General features: G+C 32.9%; 1 protein-coding gene across 7 annotated transcripts in view; it reads right to left on the reverse strand.

The window, feature by feature from the left end:
- The window catches only part of POT1 (protection of telomeres 1), an 82,801-nt gene that overhangs the window by 41,537 nt on the left and 24,027 nt on the right, over positions 1-17,237 (reverse strand). For all 7 annotated transcript variants that reach the window (XM_088018308.1, XM_088018306.1, XM_088018303.1 and 4 more), the window contains exons 5-7: positions 14,593-14,706; positions 13,777-13,824; positions 11,706-11,820 (exon numbers count right to left, since the gene is read on the reverse strand). In XM_088018308.1, the coding sequence (XP_087874434.1) occupies positions 11,706-11,820; positions 13,777-13,824; positions 14,593-14,706 (277 nt within the window). The remainder of the gene's footprint in view (positions 1-11,705; positions 11,821-13,776; positions 13,825-14,592; positions 14,707-17,237) is intronic.

Below are 17,237 nucleotides of genomic sequence, written 5' to 3' on the forward strand. Positions count from 1 at the left end.
CAAATTTATATTGTTTCCTTTTTCAGTAGCTCTATTTGGGAGGGTACTGTTTCATGACATTTTTTTTTTCTCTTAGCAGTCTTACAAAATATCAAAGATCAATTTTACTTATTTTTAACAGAATGACACTTTTTTTTTTTGCAATTATCATATGGCTCTATTGCCCCTTCTATATAAGTCTATGATGCATTATGGAATCTTAATCATCTATATTCCTGTACCTTGTTTTTGTTTCCAAAAAATGACTTGGTGGACTGCAAAGGACGCCAGGGGACACAGAGAATAGGTCCACTATCTACAGGGTCTTTATAGGGCCACCGCTAGCTCTTGCCGTGCTTTCCTGCAAATTAGAAAAAGCCTCTCCTTTTTCAAATAGAAATACTGCACAACCTGAACAGCTTTCCAGAAGTTTACTGAGCCCGAGAGAGTAGCAGTCTTAGCTGCACACACACATCCATCTTCGTTCTGGCCTTTTCTTAAAAACCAGCAGAAAGAGGGACACATACGCCACTTGCAAGGCACACATTCCTTTCCTTCTCCAGGCCCTTCCCTTCCCCATTCCCCCAGGAGTATCTATGTCACATTCAGAGTTAGGGTGGTTAAAGCCTGTGTCAGGTTCAGAGATGGGGTGGGAACGGACTTCCGAGAGACAAAAGCAACCTCAGGGGATGCCCGAAGAGCAGCATAAAGAGGTATGTGTGTGCCAAGTAAGTGCCAAGTAAGTGGGTAAATGTGACGGCTCCATGTGCTGTCCAGATTTGTGTAGAAGAGAGCATTCCCCAGCTGCATCAGGACTTGACTGACAAGCCTGAAATCGCCACACTTGCATGTTTTCATATAAGTGACTCTATGTGGATGCAAATGGCATCTCCTTACATGGAGCATATTTGTACACATTTATCTGAGCTATCATATGCTGAGTCCCTGTTCCTTACTCTTTTTCTCTTGGCTTATATTTTCTCTTTTGAAAGTATCATCCACGACTTTTAGCAAGTTTAAGCCAAAGAGACTCACCATGAGTTCAAATCCTTTAATATAATAAGATGTTATTAACAAAGAAAGAAGGAAACAAAAATTCAGATTCAAGAAAACAAGGGCATTAAAAAACAAAACAAAACAAAACAAAACCTGTCCAGGGGCACCTGGTTGCGTGCAACTCTTGATTTTGGCTCAGATCGTGATCTTGGGATCTTGAGATTGAGCCCCAGGTCAGGATCTGTGCTCAGCTCAGCAGGAAGTATGCTTGGGATACTCTCCCTCTGCACCCACCCTCCCGCTCACAGATGCAGGCTCTCTCTCTCTCAAATAAATAAAATCTTAAAAAAAAAAAAAAATCTGTCCAATAATTTGCTCTCAATAACAAAAACAAATACAATCTAAATGAAATATTAAATAGTTTTCAGGTTCTTTCAATTAGCATGATTCATGACCAGAAACCAAACTACCTATTTTAACAAGTACTAACGAGGCAAACTGCTAAATGTTTTATTTTACTGCTTCAAGGAAGTGAAGTGTCTTACCAAATAAATAATCCATCAAAAATGGCTACATCAAATAATAAAAATACTTACTTTTCCAATGCCTCATTTTAACTCATTCCCAAATGGAGGAAAAATAACTTGTGAAATTACAACTTACAACTTCATATTTCAATAATGAAGTTACAAAACTAAAAGATAATAGTCCATTTTCTTGATAGCTAACACCAGCAGGAAAGGTCTGAAGAGTAGAAAGAGCTTTCATAAATCAGTATTCTGACCTTATCTACCTCAATAGTACACTTAGGTGCTAATGTAATATAAAAATAAACATAAATTACTTAAAATATGTTTTAAGATATTAAAATAGATATTTAAGCTTGATAAAGTCTTCACTGTATACTTTAGAGTAAGACTTCATATGTAAACTGCTGACAAAGTATTTACTTTTACTCTTCATGTAACCTGATATAAATCTGGAAAAAATAATAAATAGTAAATTAAGTCCTATATTCTGCAATCTTGAGTAATTCACCTAATTTCATCAGCATGATTAAGTGCAAATTGCCTTGGAGTTTTATAAGGGAAAGCTGGTAATTCATCTAATCAAAGAAGCATGCATGTATAAATTATACAATCCATAAAAAAATTCCTCCATGAAAGTTGTTTCACCTCCTTTTTATCTACTATAGCACTGTTTATAAACCAATCAGTATTTCAGTAAGTTTCCTTCTGTATAAAAGTTTATTACTGAAACACCCAAGTAAAAGTTATGAAAGCAAATCACTGAATCAAGGCAATATTATATACTACAATCTTGCTAATTTTACAAGGAAACTTTACTACATATAATAGCACTCGCTTTATTATGCTGGTGTGAAATTACATAGATTTCCCCTTATGTTTTAATTATATTTAAAAAGGTAATGAAAGGAAGGAAAAGAGAAGAAAGCATAATTATGTTAGAGATATACATACTAACACACACACACATACATATATATATATATATATATTATATATTAAACACAGATAGAGGGGTGCCTGCATGGCTGAGTCAGTTAAATGTCTGACTAGTGATTTTGGCTCTGGTCATGATCTCATGGGTTCTGAGATTGAGCCCCGCATCCAGCTTCGCGCTCAGAGGGGAGTCTGCTTAAGAGCTCTCCCTCTGCCCCTCCCCGCACTTGCACTCACATTCTCTCTCTCTCTCTCTCTCTCTCTCTCTCAAATAAATAAATAAATAAATCTTAAAAAACAAACAAACAAACCCACAGAATAGATAGGTATGCAGGCTGATATTCTGTGAGTTCATAAATGCTATTCTGGAGTTTTACATTTTACTTCAAGTACTGAGCAACCACAGTAAATGGTATTCCTAGGTATAAGGATTTATACTAATACTTAGCAATGGTCTCTATCTTCACAGAGTTTGTATTAAAAATAAGAAAGACAAAACAATTAGAATAATTTTTAAATAACTATAGAAGTATATTGATATTCAGCAATAAAAATGAATACGTGTTGAATTCATGTTGTAACATGAATGAACCTCAAAATCATTATGTTAAGTGAAAGAAGCCAGAAGCAAAGACCACATGCTGTATGAGTCTCTCTATATGAAGTATCCAGAAGGGGATAGAGACAGAAAGCAAATTAGTATGAATATTGCAGATGCATGCAACATATTCCTGTAAGTCTTAAAAAATACTGAAATGATAAATGAACTAAAAACCTGAACTTAACAAGTCTGCATTATTATATCTCTAAAAAGTTCATGTGGAGATTGTAGCACAATACTCTAATGATTAAAAATTGGACATCTGAACAGTCCTCCTCTTAATTAAGGAGAACTATCACAGGCTCACATATTGGGAGAAGAAAATTCATCTCAGGCTCTCTGTTAAGTGTTGCTCCATAGATCTTTATATACAGATATATATATTATACATGATGTATACATCACATTATTTAATAAATTATTTTGAAACAAGCGAGCTGCCAACAAAAAGATCATTTTGCACTACATACAAAACAAAATTCCAGGCAATATATGCAATATCTGTTTTTAAAAATATAAAAGAATTTTAAGAAAATACAGACCACTATTTTTCAGATCTTGTAATGAATGGGTAAAAGCCTTTCTAAACAAAATTATGACTCCAAATTGTAGGTTAAACATTTGTATTTCAAAGACCATCGGCACTAAAACTAAAATGCTGGGAAAAGCATCTTAACAGTTATGACAAAAAAAGAGATTAATATCATTAATACATGAGAAGCTTCCAGAAATTGCTGAAAAAAGACAACCAAACTGAAAAAGAGAATATATTTTGATTTTCTCAATCATGATGTGTAAAGTGGAGGAAAAGTAGTAAACTGAAATAGAAGAACTTAAAAATGCAGATGGAAATCAAAGCAATTTGTAATTAGAAAGTAATTTTTGTGAACCTAAATATTACTAGAATCCCTTTGACCTGAGAATTAATGTAGAAAAGCATTCCATTGATAGCTGCTTAAAACATTTTATCTGTAATAATTCTGAGTACATCATCTTTCAAAGACCAACTGCCAACTATATTATAGTTCTATCATATGAATAAAATTACTGATTACATATACGTTAAAAAATTAGTTTTACTATATATAGAAACCATAAATTAAATACAAAAAATACTTTTTAAATTATGGTCTAGAATATAAACAAAGTGTACACCACAAACTATCATAAGTCTTTAATAATGATCCTTGAAAAAGACTGCTACGAGAGCATAAAATTATGCATCAATATCCTGCAGATATTCCATTACTTAAAATTATATTTAAGTCAACTTCTTCAGCAGTTAGCTTTTGAAATTGAAAAGTTCACATTTTCATTATAAAAGTCTGACAACTGTTGTTGCAATTCGAAAGTCTGGAATGTTGGCCTCTTCTTCCTCATCTATCAACACCCAATTTATCCTCAAAAGTTCAGTTTAAATGCAGTTTCTCTTAGAAGACTTTCCCCTGTTAGCATTAATCTCTCCATTCTCACTCCCAAAGCACTCTGCTTATTTCTTAAGCTATAGCATACAACAGTGCCTTAGCCAGTTGATTAAATTTAGGTCTTCCTCATCTCCCTCATGATAAACTCTCTGAGAGTCTATCACTTTATCACTACGGACAACTAAGTCCAGTACAATGCTATACAAGGCTGGCAAAGAAATCATTTAACTGAATGAATAAAAGCATGTAACCTAAGTTTTAAGAAAGAATGAGGAAACAGTACTGATTTTAATGATCCATTAAAGCAATTCAAATTATAAACTAATGAAACGTAAGGGTGATTTTCTAAATTAGCAGGCTAATAATTTCTTAGAGGAAAAGATCATAAAGGACAGAGTCAGTCTTAGGATATGAAATGAAAGCCAGATGGAGACCTCAAGCTTCATCACAGTCATTCCTGAATATAAGCAAGCAAGCAATACAAAAGTTCAGTGATAGTGGAAGAAAGATCTTTCTCCACCTTCATTTTCCAAGTGGAAACCAACTTACTGGCATGGACAAAACAGCAGGAAATAGTAATGAAGAGAGGCTTAGCTCACCTCTCCAAGGACTTAAAGAGATAAGTAATAACTAACCATGCCCCCTACATGCCTTCCCATTCCTGAAAGATAACCAAGCACTTGTGAAGAGTCTTACCTCACTCAACTAGACACAATTTTTTAGCTCTTGGGAAATAGAAAACTCCATGCCTGCCCAATCCACAACCTCCATCCTTTAGAACAGGTAAATCCATTGTTCAACTTTAATAAACTCAAAAGGATGGTATGTTTTACAATGAAGAGTCTATCTTACATAGCCAACAATAAGTGGAGAAATAAAAGTGGAGTCTTATAAATTGAGGAAAGACTAAAAAATTGAGGAGACTAAATGAAATCATGAACTATTATAATCATTGTATTGTAATTATTATCTGTCTTAAACATTCCTTGAGGGTAGAAACAGTGACCTAGATATCTTTGCATTTCCCACTCTAATACCTGGGATATAAAAAGTACTTAATAGATGTTTGTTGAATAAATGAGCAAATGAGTGAATGAAAAAACAAAACTATATATATTTATTTATTTTAAAGCAAAACAAAAACAAAAACAAAACTGAACTATTGGGACACTTCATCAAGATAAAACCTTCTGCACAGCAAAGGAAACAATAAAACTAAAAGGCAACCTATGGAATGGGAGAAGATATTTGCAAATGACCTATCTGATAAAGGGCTAGTATCCAAAATCTATAAAGAACTTATCAAACTCCACACCCAAAAAACAAAAAATCCAGTCAAGAAATGGACAGAAGACCTGAACAGACATTTCTCCAAAGAAGACATCCAGATGGTTAACAGACACATGAAAAAATGCCTAATATCACTCATCATCAGGGAAATCCAAATCAAAACTTCAATGAAATACCACCTCCCACCAGTCAGGGTGACTAAAATTAACAAGTCAGAAAACAACAGATGTTGGCAAGGATATGGAGAAAGGGGAACCCTCTCACACTGTTGGTGGGAATGCAAACTGGTGCAGCCACTCTGGAAAACAGTATGGAAGTTCCTCAAAAAGCTGAAAATAGAGCTACCCTACAACCTAGCAACTGCACCACTAGATATTTATCCAAAGGATACAAAAATAGTGATTTGAAGGGATACATGCACGCTGATGTTTATAGCAGCATCAGCAATAACTAAATTATGGAAAGAGCCCAAATGTCCGTCAACTGATGGAGAACGAAGCAGTATGTATATGTGTACACACACACACACACACACACACACACACACACAATGGAATACTGCTCAGCCATCAAAAAGAATGAAATCTTGCCATTTGCAACAATGTGGATGGAGCTAGAGTATACTATGATAAGCAAAATAAGTCAATCAGAGAAAGACAAATACCATAAGAGTTCAATCACATGTGGAATTTAAGAAACAAAACAGATGAACATAGAGGAAGGAAGGGGGAAAAAATAGATAAGCAGGCAAACCATAAAAGACTTTTTAAAAAAATTTTTTTATTGTTATGTTAATCACCATATATTACATCATTTGTTTTCGATGTAGTGTTCCATGATTCATTATTTGTTCATAACACCCAGTGCTCCATGCAGAATGTGCCCTCTTTAATACCCATCACCAGGCTAAACCATCCCCCTACCCTCCTCCCCTCTAGAACCCTCAGTTTGTTTTTCAGAGTCCATCATCTCTCAACCATAAAAGACTCTTAACTACAGAGAACAAACTGAGGGTTGCTGGAAGGAGGAGCGTGAGAAGATTGGGTAATTGGATGATGGGCATTAAGAAAGGTACTTGATGTAATAAGCACTGGGTGTTCTATGCAACTGATGAATCACTGAATTCTACCCCTGAAACTAATAATACATACTATACGTTAACTAACTTGAATTTAAATAAAATCTAAAAAAACCCCAAACCAAAACCCAAACCAAGAAACTTCCAAAGATGCATTATCAATTTTAAAATATAAAAAATATAATTCAATATACATGTAATTTTACATCATACTAGATGCTTTAATCTCTCTTCAATGAATCAGAAGTGTCCTGGATCTTATAGAACTCCAATGAGATATGAATTATTCAGTAATTAATAAATTATTTTTAATGTGGAATATGGAGTTTGTTACATTTTAAAAATTAAAAGACACTATATAATCATTTAATATGCAACCAATATTACTCATACAAAACAAAATAATCAAACAATAATGCTACATGACATTAATGTATATATATCAAATCTTTCTCCTAAGTGAAAATATTTTTACATAGCCAAAAATAGCATCTAGAGTTAGCTGGGATGTTCTACAGACAAGGAAAAGAAAAACTCTTAGGGACCTATCCCAAGAACTAAAAGAAAACAAAATACATAGGGTCTCTCAAAAGTCCAATGTTTTGGATACTGCTCTAAGAAATTTGATTATAATGCTCAGTGTGTGGCTAAAACAGGTATCCTTTTATAAGATAATGAACAGCAAAATATAGATCTGCTTCTCAAAACATTGTAACATCCAAAACTGTTCAAGTTTAATCAAACTTCTTTCCAAAAATGGAGAATTTTAATGAGAGGCAGGTATGAAAACCAAATAATTTTGGAACATAACGCATTCCTGAGGTAAGCTAGGGAACCACAGGCGATATGCCACATTATGTGGCACAAAAAGACTGAAACCTGTAGTGTCCCAGAGTCTGAGGAAAGAAAAAGAAAATGGGGGGGAGAAATAGAGGTGGACAGTCAAAAAATGACAAAAATATTTTGGCTATCCTCTCCCTTCCTCTGGACTCAAATATTAGAAAAGTAAGCACAAACAGGGTTCCCTCTACTCCTCCCATTTGCTCACAGAGCAAGTGGGCATTATGATATTAATAACAAGCAAGCATGAGCCACATACTATTAAGTTTGGAAGTGTTTTATGGCCCGCCTACATTTATCTTAGTTAGCAAGAACAGACAATAAGAACAGAGTAAATGTGTCTCAAGCTTAAAGAAATTATAGGCTATTTCTTAAAATCTGAGACAAAGCTAAAATTAAACTTATTAAAACTTATTAAAATATAAATTAACTAAAAAAAATCAATGTTACCTGTGTAAGGCAAAAAACTTACGTACCTAACTCTGTCTAGCCAGCTCTCTGAAGCAAAAGTAAATGTGAGGCTTTCAAAGATAAATGCTATAAAATCTCAAAATCCTAAGGTAGCAATGACCTTGTCTTCCTACATAAAAGAGGACATATTATGTACCCCTGATGAATCATTATCAAAATCAATTCTGATGATACAATGATCTTTTACTAAATATTGTTTCATAATCTTTGAGAAATTCTTGGTTTTCATGATGAATCTTATCACAATTGAATAAGAATGTAACTATATTGTCCTTTTAACAACAGGACTGACAGACTTCTACAATAAAAAGCTACAACTCTCCCAAGTCTAAATATAAAACCTGGGAAATAAGCATTTGCTACTAGAAATAAGACAGCAACATGCTACAGGTCATATGTAATCACTACTAGTATGAAGAGGAAAAGTCTTCAAGAAAAATTTTAGTCAAGAAGTACAAATGCTAGAGTGTACCAAATAGCCTCAGTGGCACTGAATTAAACATTTATAAAATAAATTTTAGTGAAAAAATTCTAGCTAATGATATAGAGCAGAATAGACTTCTTTCCATTTACCTAAATTTGAGCTGCATAAAGGTAATTTTCCTCCATATAACTACTTATGTACAGCTGGATGTAATATTTAAGATTTGGTCCCATATTTGCAAAATCATACTGCTTTATGTAATAAAAGAGGCACAGCTGTGGATTGTTCCTGTACATTTATTCTGGTACATCTCAGTAGTAATATTAATGAAGTTGATCCCTTCCTCAACACGAAAAGAGCTATTTGTCTGATTCTCCTACAGCATGTTGAAGGATGAGTTCTATGAGTAGAAATAAAAAGTGTAACTAAAGTTATGTAATAGATAATTTTAAAACTTTACCATCTTGCTAGCAGTAAAGACACCTCACTGTATTTTAAAATATACTTTAGAGTTTCAATGAATATGTTGTGATAAAATTGATGACCTTCATTTTAATTTAGTATCTCAGAAGAAATAGAGAAACATATTATCATTGTAATAACAGATGGTTTATTACTACTCATGAATTTTTTTATTAAGGGACTGGATCCAACTAAACATATCTGATAGAGATATAAAATACATCTGAATATATAATAAAAATTATAGTTCCCCAAGGCTTTCATTATAGACACGATTTAGTAACATTGTCAGAAGAAAACATGATTATGCTAAGACAACTTAAAAATAAAATTGAGTCATCAATGTTTTAAAAACAGCTATCATTTTATTCTATACTACTATCATTTGTTATTTTTTTAATACACTTACTGATGTGTAAAAACTTTCGGTAACAAGAATTAGTGACATATCAAGTGCAGAAAGTTTTTAAATTCTATCTTCTACCAAGTCAGATAGACATAATTGGCAGTAATGTAGCTTATTCCTAAATTCAGCAGGCCAATTAGAGCCACCAGATAACACTCACAACTGGAAGAGGATCATAGTGATCACACCTTTATAGCAAATTCACAGAATATTAAGATTCAGGGGACGATAAACTTGATGATGCAAACAAACCACCAAGATGAAAGTATGCAAATGTATGTTGAAAAGTATGATAGCGTGGAGAATGTAGACTGTAGGAAAAAGTAAAGTCAAATGAAAATATTTGAGAAATAAACAATAACTTCTCTGCTTCAACCTTACTGTTTAACATTCCCTTTCTGCTAAAACAGAAATCACCAGAGTTTTCAATAAAACATCCCTCTGCAGCCTTCAGACTTAGTTACCACCTATTTCAAATTTCTCTGGATTTCACAGTCTTCACACAGTTACTTTCATAGAGTAAGTCTTCACATTCTGCATTAACAAAATCCTCTGACTACATGAAAATAAGATGTTCCCCTCACCTCCCACTAAAGAGTACACTTCGAGTTCACTCCACAATAATAAAATTTACATATGTATAACTTAATAAAAGTATTTTTTTAAAATATAAACTCAATGAGAACATCTTTGTTGTAGTAGGTAAACTACATGCAGTAGGCATGCAGTAGATAAAGACAGAATTTCATCAACACTGTTTTGCATTTTTAACATCTCTAAAATATGGTTACATCTAGAGCGCCTGGGTGGCTCAGTTGTTAAAGTGTCTTGCCTTCGGCTCAGGTCATGATCCCAGAGTCCTGGGATTGAGTCCTACATCGGGCTCCCTGCTCGGCGGAAAACCTGCTTCTCCCTCTCCCACTCCCCCTGCTTGTGTTTCCTCTCTCGCTGTCTCTGTCAAATAAATAGATAAACTCTTTAAAAAAAAAAAATGGCTACATCTTAAAATTGACAGTGAATCATAACTTAATTGGCAGAGCTTTTCTTGATGATACATACATAATGGTGCTTCTACAAATGCTGTTTCAGGTTAGATTAAATAGGTTAATAACTGCTAAATTTAGTTGAACTGAATTAAACCAAGGTAAAGGTGTATGGTCTGTTTACTATATTAACTCTCAGGAAACTGAAATCATTTTTTTGATTCTTTTCTATGTCAGTATCTAAAAGCTTATATTATTATACAGAATTTATAGGTTATATCTTAATTTATCTTTAAAAACAACCAAAGTACTATGCCTTTTGACTGAGGTGCTTAATTTTTTTCGTTTGAAGTAATGATTGATAGGAAAGGACTTACTACTGCCATTGTGCTGTTTTGTCTTTTAGCACTTTTGTCCTCCTTCTTCTTTCCCTGATTTTTTTTTTTTAAGTAGTGACATACTCTGATTCCTTTCTCATTTCCTTTTGAGTATCTTCTGTAGGTATTTTCTTTGTGGTTACCATGGAGTTTATATAAAACATCTTAAAGTTATAACAACCTATTTTAAGCTGATAAATACTATATATAAAAACTATACTTCTACTCCTCCTCACATACACTTTGCTATTAATGTTATAATTTGTATCTTTTTATACTGTGTATTCATTAACGTGTTCACCGGTAGTTATTTTTTATACTTTCATCTTTTTTAAGTTCAATACCAGAATTAAAAGTGATTTATACATTACCATCATAGTATTAAAATATTCTATATTTGTCTATATATTTACCTTTTCTAGCCTATTTCATATCTTCATATGCTGTCATGTTACAGTTTAGCATCCTTTTCTTAATTAGGCTTTGGAATCTAAAGACCACACTTATTTTATAGATGAATATGGCCAAAAAATATGCATCCATGTTGTTTGGCAATTATAAATCAGAAATGAGGGGCGCCTGGGTGGCTCAGTCACTTACACGGCTAACTCCGAATTTCAGCTCAGATCATGATCCCAGGGTCCTGGGAAAGAGCCTTGCATTGGGCTCTGTGCTCAGTGGGGAATGTGCTTAGGGATTTTCTCTCTCTCCCTCTCTCTCTACAACCCCTCCCCCAACTCACATGCAACCATGCGCATGCGTGCGCTCTCTCTCTCTCTCAAATAAATATTTTTAAAAATAAATAAATCAGAACTGAGCTTCTAAGACTTAACAGTATTGAAGGAGCTATGTTTCTGAAACCAATAAAGCAGTTTCAGCCCATTAAAATCTTCACCAATTTTAATACCTACCGGTTCCTTTGCTTAGATATGGAGGTTTAAAGAACTTCACAACACCATAGACATTGACAATTGTACCACCCTTAAGTTGATTCAGGGGTGTATATATATAATGTGTTGCTGGAACCTAAGAAAGAGAAGACAGTGAATACATCAATACTAAATATTTAATTTTAGAATAATTTTATGATTAAAGTTTTAAATTAAGAACCAATCTAACTGCATTTTTTTCCTTTTAAGTTTCTAAAAAGAGGATATAGCCTAAGAAAAAAGGAAATGCAGAGCTTATAAAGAATACTATACAAACCAGTTTTTCTTACAATTTTGATGATAAATTATGTAATTTGTACACAATTCTAAGAAATGCAATTTAAGAGATCTTGGTTCTGGATTTTAAGTAATATCCCTTCAAAATGTGTGGTATATATTTCTTTTTTTTCTCCCTATATTACTATAAAGATTTTACTTAGGCCTAAAAAGCCAGGTTTTGATTGTAAATGGTATATACATTAAAAATGGTAAAAATAGAAAAGAAAAATTATCTTTGTACATTTATATTTATAAATTATTTAATTTATATTAAAAATTATAATTGTACATAAGTTTGGAAAGAAAGGGGAAAGTGATTTACAAGGACATGTCTGCATATTAGTCTAACAATCCTTAAAAGGGTTCACGCATCTGGCCCCATCACCCATCCATCCCACCCACAACTGGAAATAAGGTTACTACCTACCACATGAGTTAAAACTTTAAAAATCAAATCAAAATGAGTTAATTGGCTTTTTCAAGGAAGCTGATATTTTAGTTCAAATATAAGAAAGGCAGTGCTTAGAAATGTTATCAAACCTCGATATAAAAAAAGTTGTAGCTCATAAATGATGGAAGAAAAACAATGGTCAGCATATGGGACAAAAATGAAAGATATATGCTCAGCTGACAAATAACTAGATTCAAGACATTAAGGTTATCTCCCTAACGTACAGATGAATGCGGCAGGCCAGCACAGCTCAATGACACTAACCATTATGGTCATCCATGTAATGTACTTGTTAATTCATGAACAACAAACAACTTACTGATTATAATTTGACCTTCCATGTAAATAGGCCAGAATATACGTGCACAGCATCTAAGCTATAGTCTAATAGATCAGAATACCTGGGCTCTCTGAAAAGACATTTTTTGCCAATTTCATAGGTTCTTTCCTTCACTTGTTCCTTACATACAGGTTTATAGATGTATCAAGTTTTTGAAGCTGAGCAATCTAAAACAATTTTGAGAAAAACTAATACCTGGGGCTAATTCATGCTTTTAAGAAAGCATATCAACCCTTTTACTGGTTACAGTTTCTTTAAATAACAAATTTGAATCATATTTCCATATAGCATTATTCAGAATTCAAAATCTATATCCCATAGTCACTGTTAACTAATACAAAGTCCCTGAACTCTGTCCATTACAAACAAAAGGTTTAAGAATATAGGCAGAAGGTAAACTTTATATTAAACTTCCTCATATATTACCTTTTTTCCAGTTTCACTCAGCTACATGTAGCTCAACTATAAAAATGGGAACCTTCCTATTGCTAGAACAAAATTTTATAAAATATTGAAAAAAAGATAAAAAAGATATGAAAAATGTATCACAAGTATAATAAACTTCTTAAAATTAAATAATTTTTTAAATCACAATTCGGCACATGATAATGTTTATAAATATAACTGATGAAGAAACAAAAGTACTTGCCTGAGGTTAAAAGTAGTACTAATCCCAGTATCTTCACACAATAAAACTTTTTTTCCATTTTAATTTTTTTGTATATGTAGCTTATACAAAGTATCAGCAGATATTCCAAATAAAAGAACAACCAGGTATTTATTACTTGGTAAATATATAACTCAAATTTAACATTATTAAAGGTAAAGATTTTGTTTTCCCATTGTATTACTATTTTAAAATTAGACTATAAGTGGATCTCATATATATATATGGGATGCATACATATACATGTATGTACATATATGGGTGTATCTTTATGTGTGTGGGGGGGTATTTTAAATTAAATTGAATATCATCTTACCAAAGACATGGATTCTGCAGAAAAATCCCTTACAGATTTAACATAAACCTGAAAACAAAAAGAGGATTTACTTGTATACAAACAACCTCCAATTTGATTACAGACCTTTAACTGCACCAAAGCTACACACTTAACTGTGTAATATTCAAATTCACTAGAATGGCACAAAATTATGGCTTACAAATTAAGACTAACATGCGCAAAACTGTCTAAGTTTCAGTCTAATCTATTAATTTCACAATGTCACAGGACCACCCCTAGCCCATATAATGCCCTTGTGGATACTACAGAAAAACAGGCAGACAGTGGCCTGCAACCACAGGACTTGGCCCAACTTCACTTCTCTGACAGCCTTGACCAAACTGGTGGTCTCTGTGTGTGCACACGCACACACACACAGGGCTGTGGGAGGAGGGGTAAAGTGGGAGGCAGAGAATGATCTCTGTAAAAAAATAAAATAGAATGAAATCAGCTTTATCTAAAAAAGGGCACTTGATTAATTTAAAGTGAAATCAAGTAGACCATCAAAAGGGGCTGATGGTGTAAGAGCAAAGAATGAGATTAGGTCTAGAGTACCTATAAAGTTTAAAAATTCTATTAATAAGTAATTATTTTTAAGGGATTTTTCTTTTCTACCTGGAGTCATTCTAAACATAAAGCCAAGAAAAGAATTTTTGCTTTAAACTTAAAATATTTAATTAAAATAACCCAGTCAGACTAAATAGTTTATCTGTAGATTTATATATATAATGCTCCTATTCCATCCCCTTAGCTCATTAAAACCACAAATGATTGGACTAGAAGTTACACACTTACATAAACAGTTGATCTGAAGTCCTCAAATGCTTTCAAAAATAAGCAATGTTTACCATCTCTGCTTGTAGATGAAGATGCTGACAAGACAGTAAATCCAGCTACTGCAATGGTATCCTACATAAGGAAAAAATGGTTTTAAACATCAAAATATCTGTAATTGTGAATGTCATATAAATTCTTATATTATTATTTAAAAACAGGAGTAATTTCCATAAAATGGAAAACTGGTTAGCCTAAATTTAATGCTTCCTGAATATAAGATTGAGACTACTACTTCCTCAAAAAGGACATCAACAATGTAGCCCTGGACAAGTATAATGTCTCACTTCATTCACCAGGAAATCATTAACTAAATCACTCAAAAATTTTTATTTATTTAGTGGGAGTTCAAAAATCAATGTTTATCTCAATTTATATGAATAAGTTTGCAGAAATAAACAATGAGATAACAGATGATCCAACAGTATTAAGAATGAAATTTAAATGAAACTAAATGTCAGAGTTGAGAAACTACATTGAGAAAGACATGCCATTAGTATAAAAACTCCATATTGTCACAAAGCTAATACTTGTGCATATAAATCCAGGGTATGAGACATAAATAAGAAATTTCCATTGACATACTAATAAGAAAAAAATATTTTCTATCTACTTATGTTTATAATAGTAATAAGAAGCCAGTCCCCATTTATTCTTGCTTTTCTCATTCTTTAGTTAAATCTCCTTTTCTTAATTTCCAAGTACTGGAACATACACATTCAGCAAATTTTGTCTTGCTGCACTATACATATATAATATGTAATAATATATATTATATATATGAAATTATCCTACTCTTCTAATTTTTTTTTTATTTTTAAGATTTTATTTATTTATCAGAGAAAGAGAGACAAAGGCAGGCAGAGGGAGAAGCAGGCTCCTTGCTGAGCAAGGAGCCCAATGTGGGACTCGATCCCAGGACCCTGTGATCATGACCTGAGCCAAAGGCAGACGCTTAACCGACTGAGCCACCCAGGCGTCCCCCTACTCTTCTAATTTTAATACCAAAATCTTAAGATACATAAAAATTCCTGGGCTTTAGGCAGCTTCCTTCAATAATCTTAATTTCTACCAAAAAGAAGTCTCCCGCATTACTGACTTGCTTTGCACATGCGAGAAAGGGTCTGGTGTCAATCTGCATTTAGATCCATTAAACGAGGCTGTGAACTACCTTGTAGGCTGGGGTAACGTCTCATGTCTTTCTTTTTTTTTTTTAAGATTTTATTTATTTATTTGACAGAGAAAGAGTGTGCGTGCACACACAGGAAGAAGCAGACTCCCCGCTGAGCAAGAAGCCCGACGCGGGACTCAACCCCAGGACCTTGGAATCATGACCTGAGCTGAAGGCAGACACTTAACCAACTGAGCCACCCAGGCATCCCTAGGCAGTTTTAAAGGGGAATAAAATAAATAGTAAGACTGCTTCTGGAATACATTACTCTTAAAACTGAAACATAAACAATGCTTTCAACTAACTAAAAATTCTGATTTAAATGAAAACTTGAGATTTTAGTCAAAGACTTAAAGTTGTCTAATCAAACTAACAGGGGAAGATAAACAGAAGTAGGGAAGTTTATCAGTTCTAAATTCTCTTAAAAGCACAAAAAAATAACCTATGTCATCTTATTTTCTATTTTACTTAAAAATGTCTTAAATATTATATGGAAAGAATACACAAAATGCCAAGTGTGCAGATGAACATTTTTCTATTTTTCTGTATAATCTAAACTTAAGTATTTATTTTATGATGGAGAAAACATTTTAAATAGAAAAAAATCACTAAAAGGACATCAGCATTCATAAGAAAAAATTTTTCACAAGTCTAATTCTATTTTAACATTAGCAATACAATTCAGTAAAACATTATAATAAAACTTTTCCTCTAGCACAGATTTGACAACGTAGAAATAACAACCAAAAATATTTACAAAAACTAATGTTTAATTTATTATATTTCTAAACATGAACTTACATTTGAATATACCTATATAAATTGCATGAAAGGCCCTCAGTGATCCCATCCCAATCAACCTGGCCTGTTTTATTTTCATATATGTCTATTCAATACTATAAAAATCAGATTCTCTTATATTCGTAGTGCTTTTCCACATATGTTCTTTGCATATTCTGAGTCCCTACTAGTAAGAGCATTTTTCTCTTTTGCATATATCTGATCCTATCTATCTTTTAAAACCTGGACTGTAAATGCTTTTCTTATGAGGTCTATCTTAGATTGCCTCTCTCTGAGAAAAATATTTCTTCCTTCCTCTGAACTCTCCTATGCAGTATTTTAATATTTTTCACTTGTGTGTTATTTACAAGGGCTTCTTAATGTTTTTAATGCTCTTAGAAGTCTATAAGATCCCTGGGACTAAGAAGGTCTTATCTACCTTTATATCCCATTAAAGAGACAGTAAGGGGCTTCTGTTCAAAGTTACAAAGTATATGTTGAATAAATTAATACTGGTAAAATTAAAGTACAAAGCTAAACAGAAGAGAGAAAAAAATGGCTCTTAGAATCCAGTTCCCATGAATTTACAAATTGTAATAGCTTTTAAATTAATTCAAATGCAGAGGATAAGAAAGATAAACATATAATAGGAACT

The sequence above is a fragment of the Eumetopias jubatus genome, unplaced genomic scaffold (assembly GCF_037043125.1).
Source record: "Eumetopias jubatus isolate StellerSeaLion01/CBP00866 unplaced genomic scaffold, mEumJub1_p1.0 scaffold_14, whole genome shotgun sequence".
NCBI lineage: Eukaryota > Metazoa > Chordata > Mammalia > Carnivora > Otariidae > Eumetopias > Eumetopias jubatus.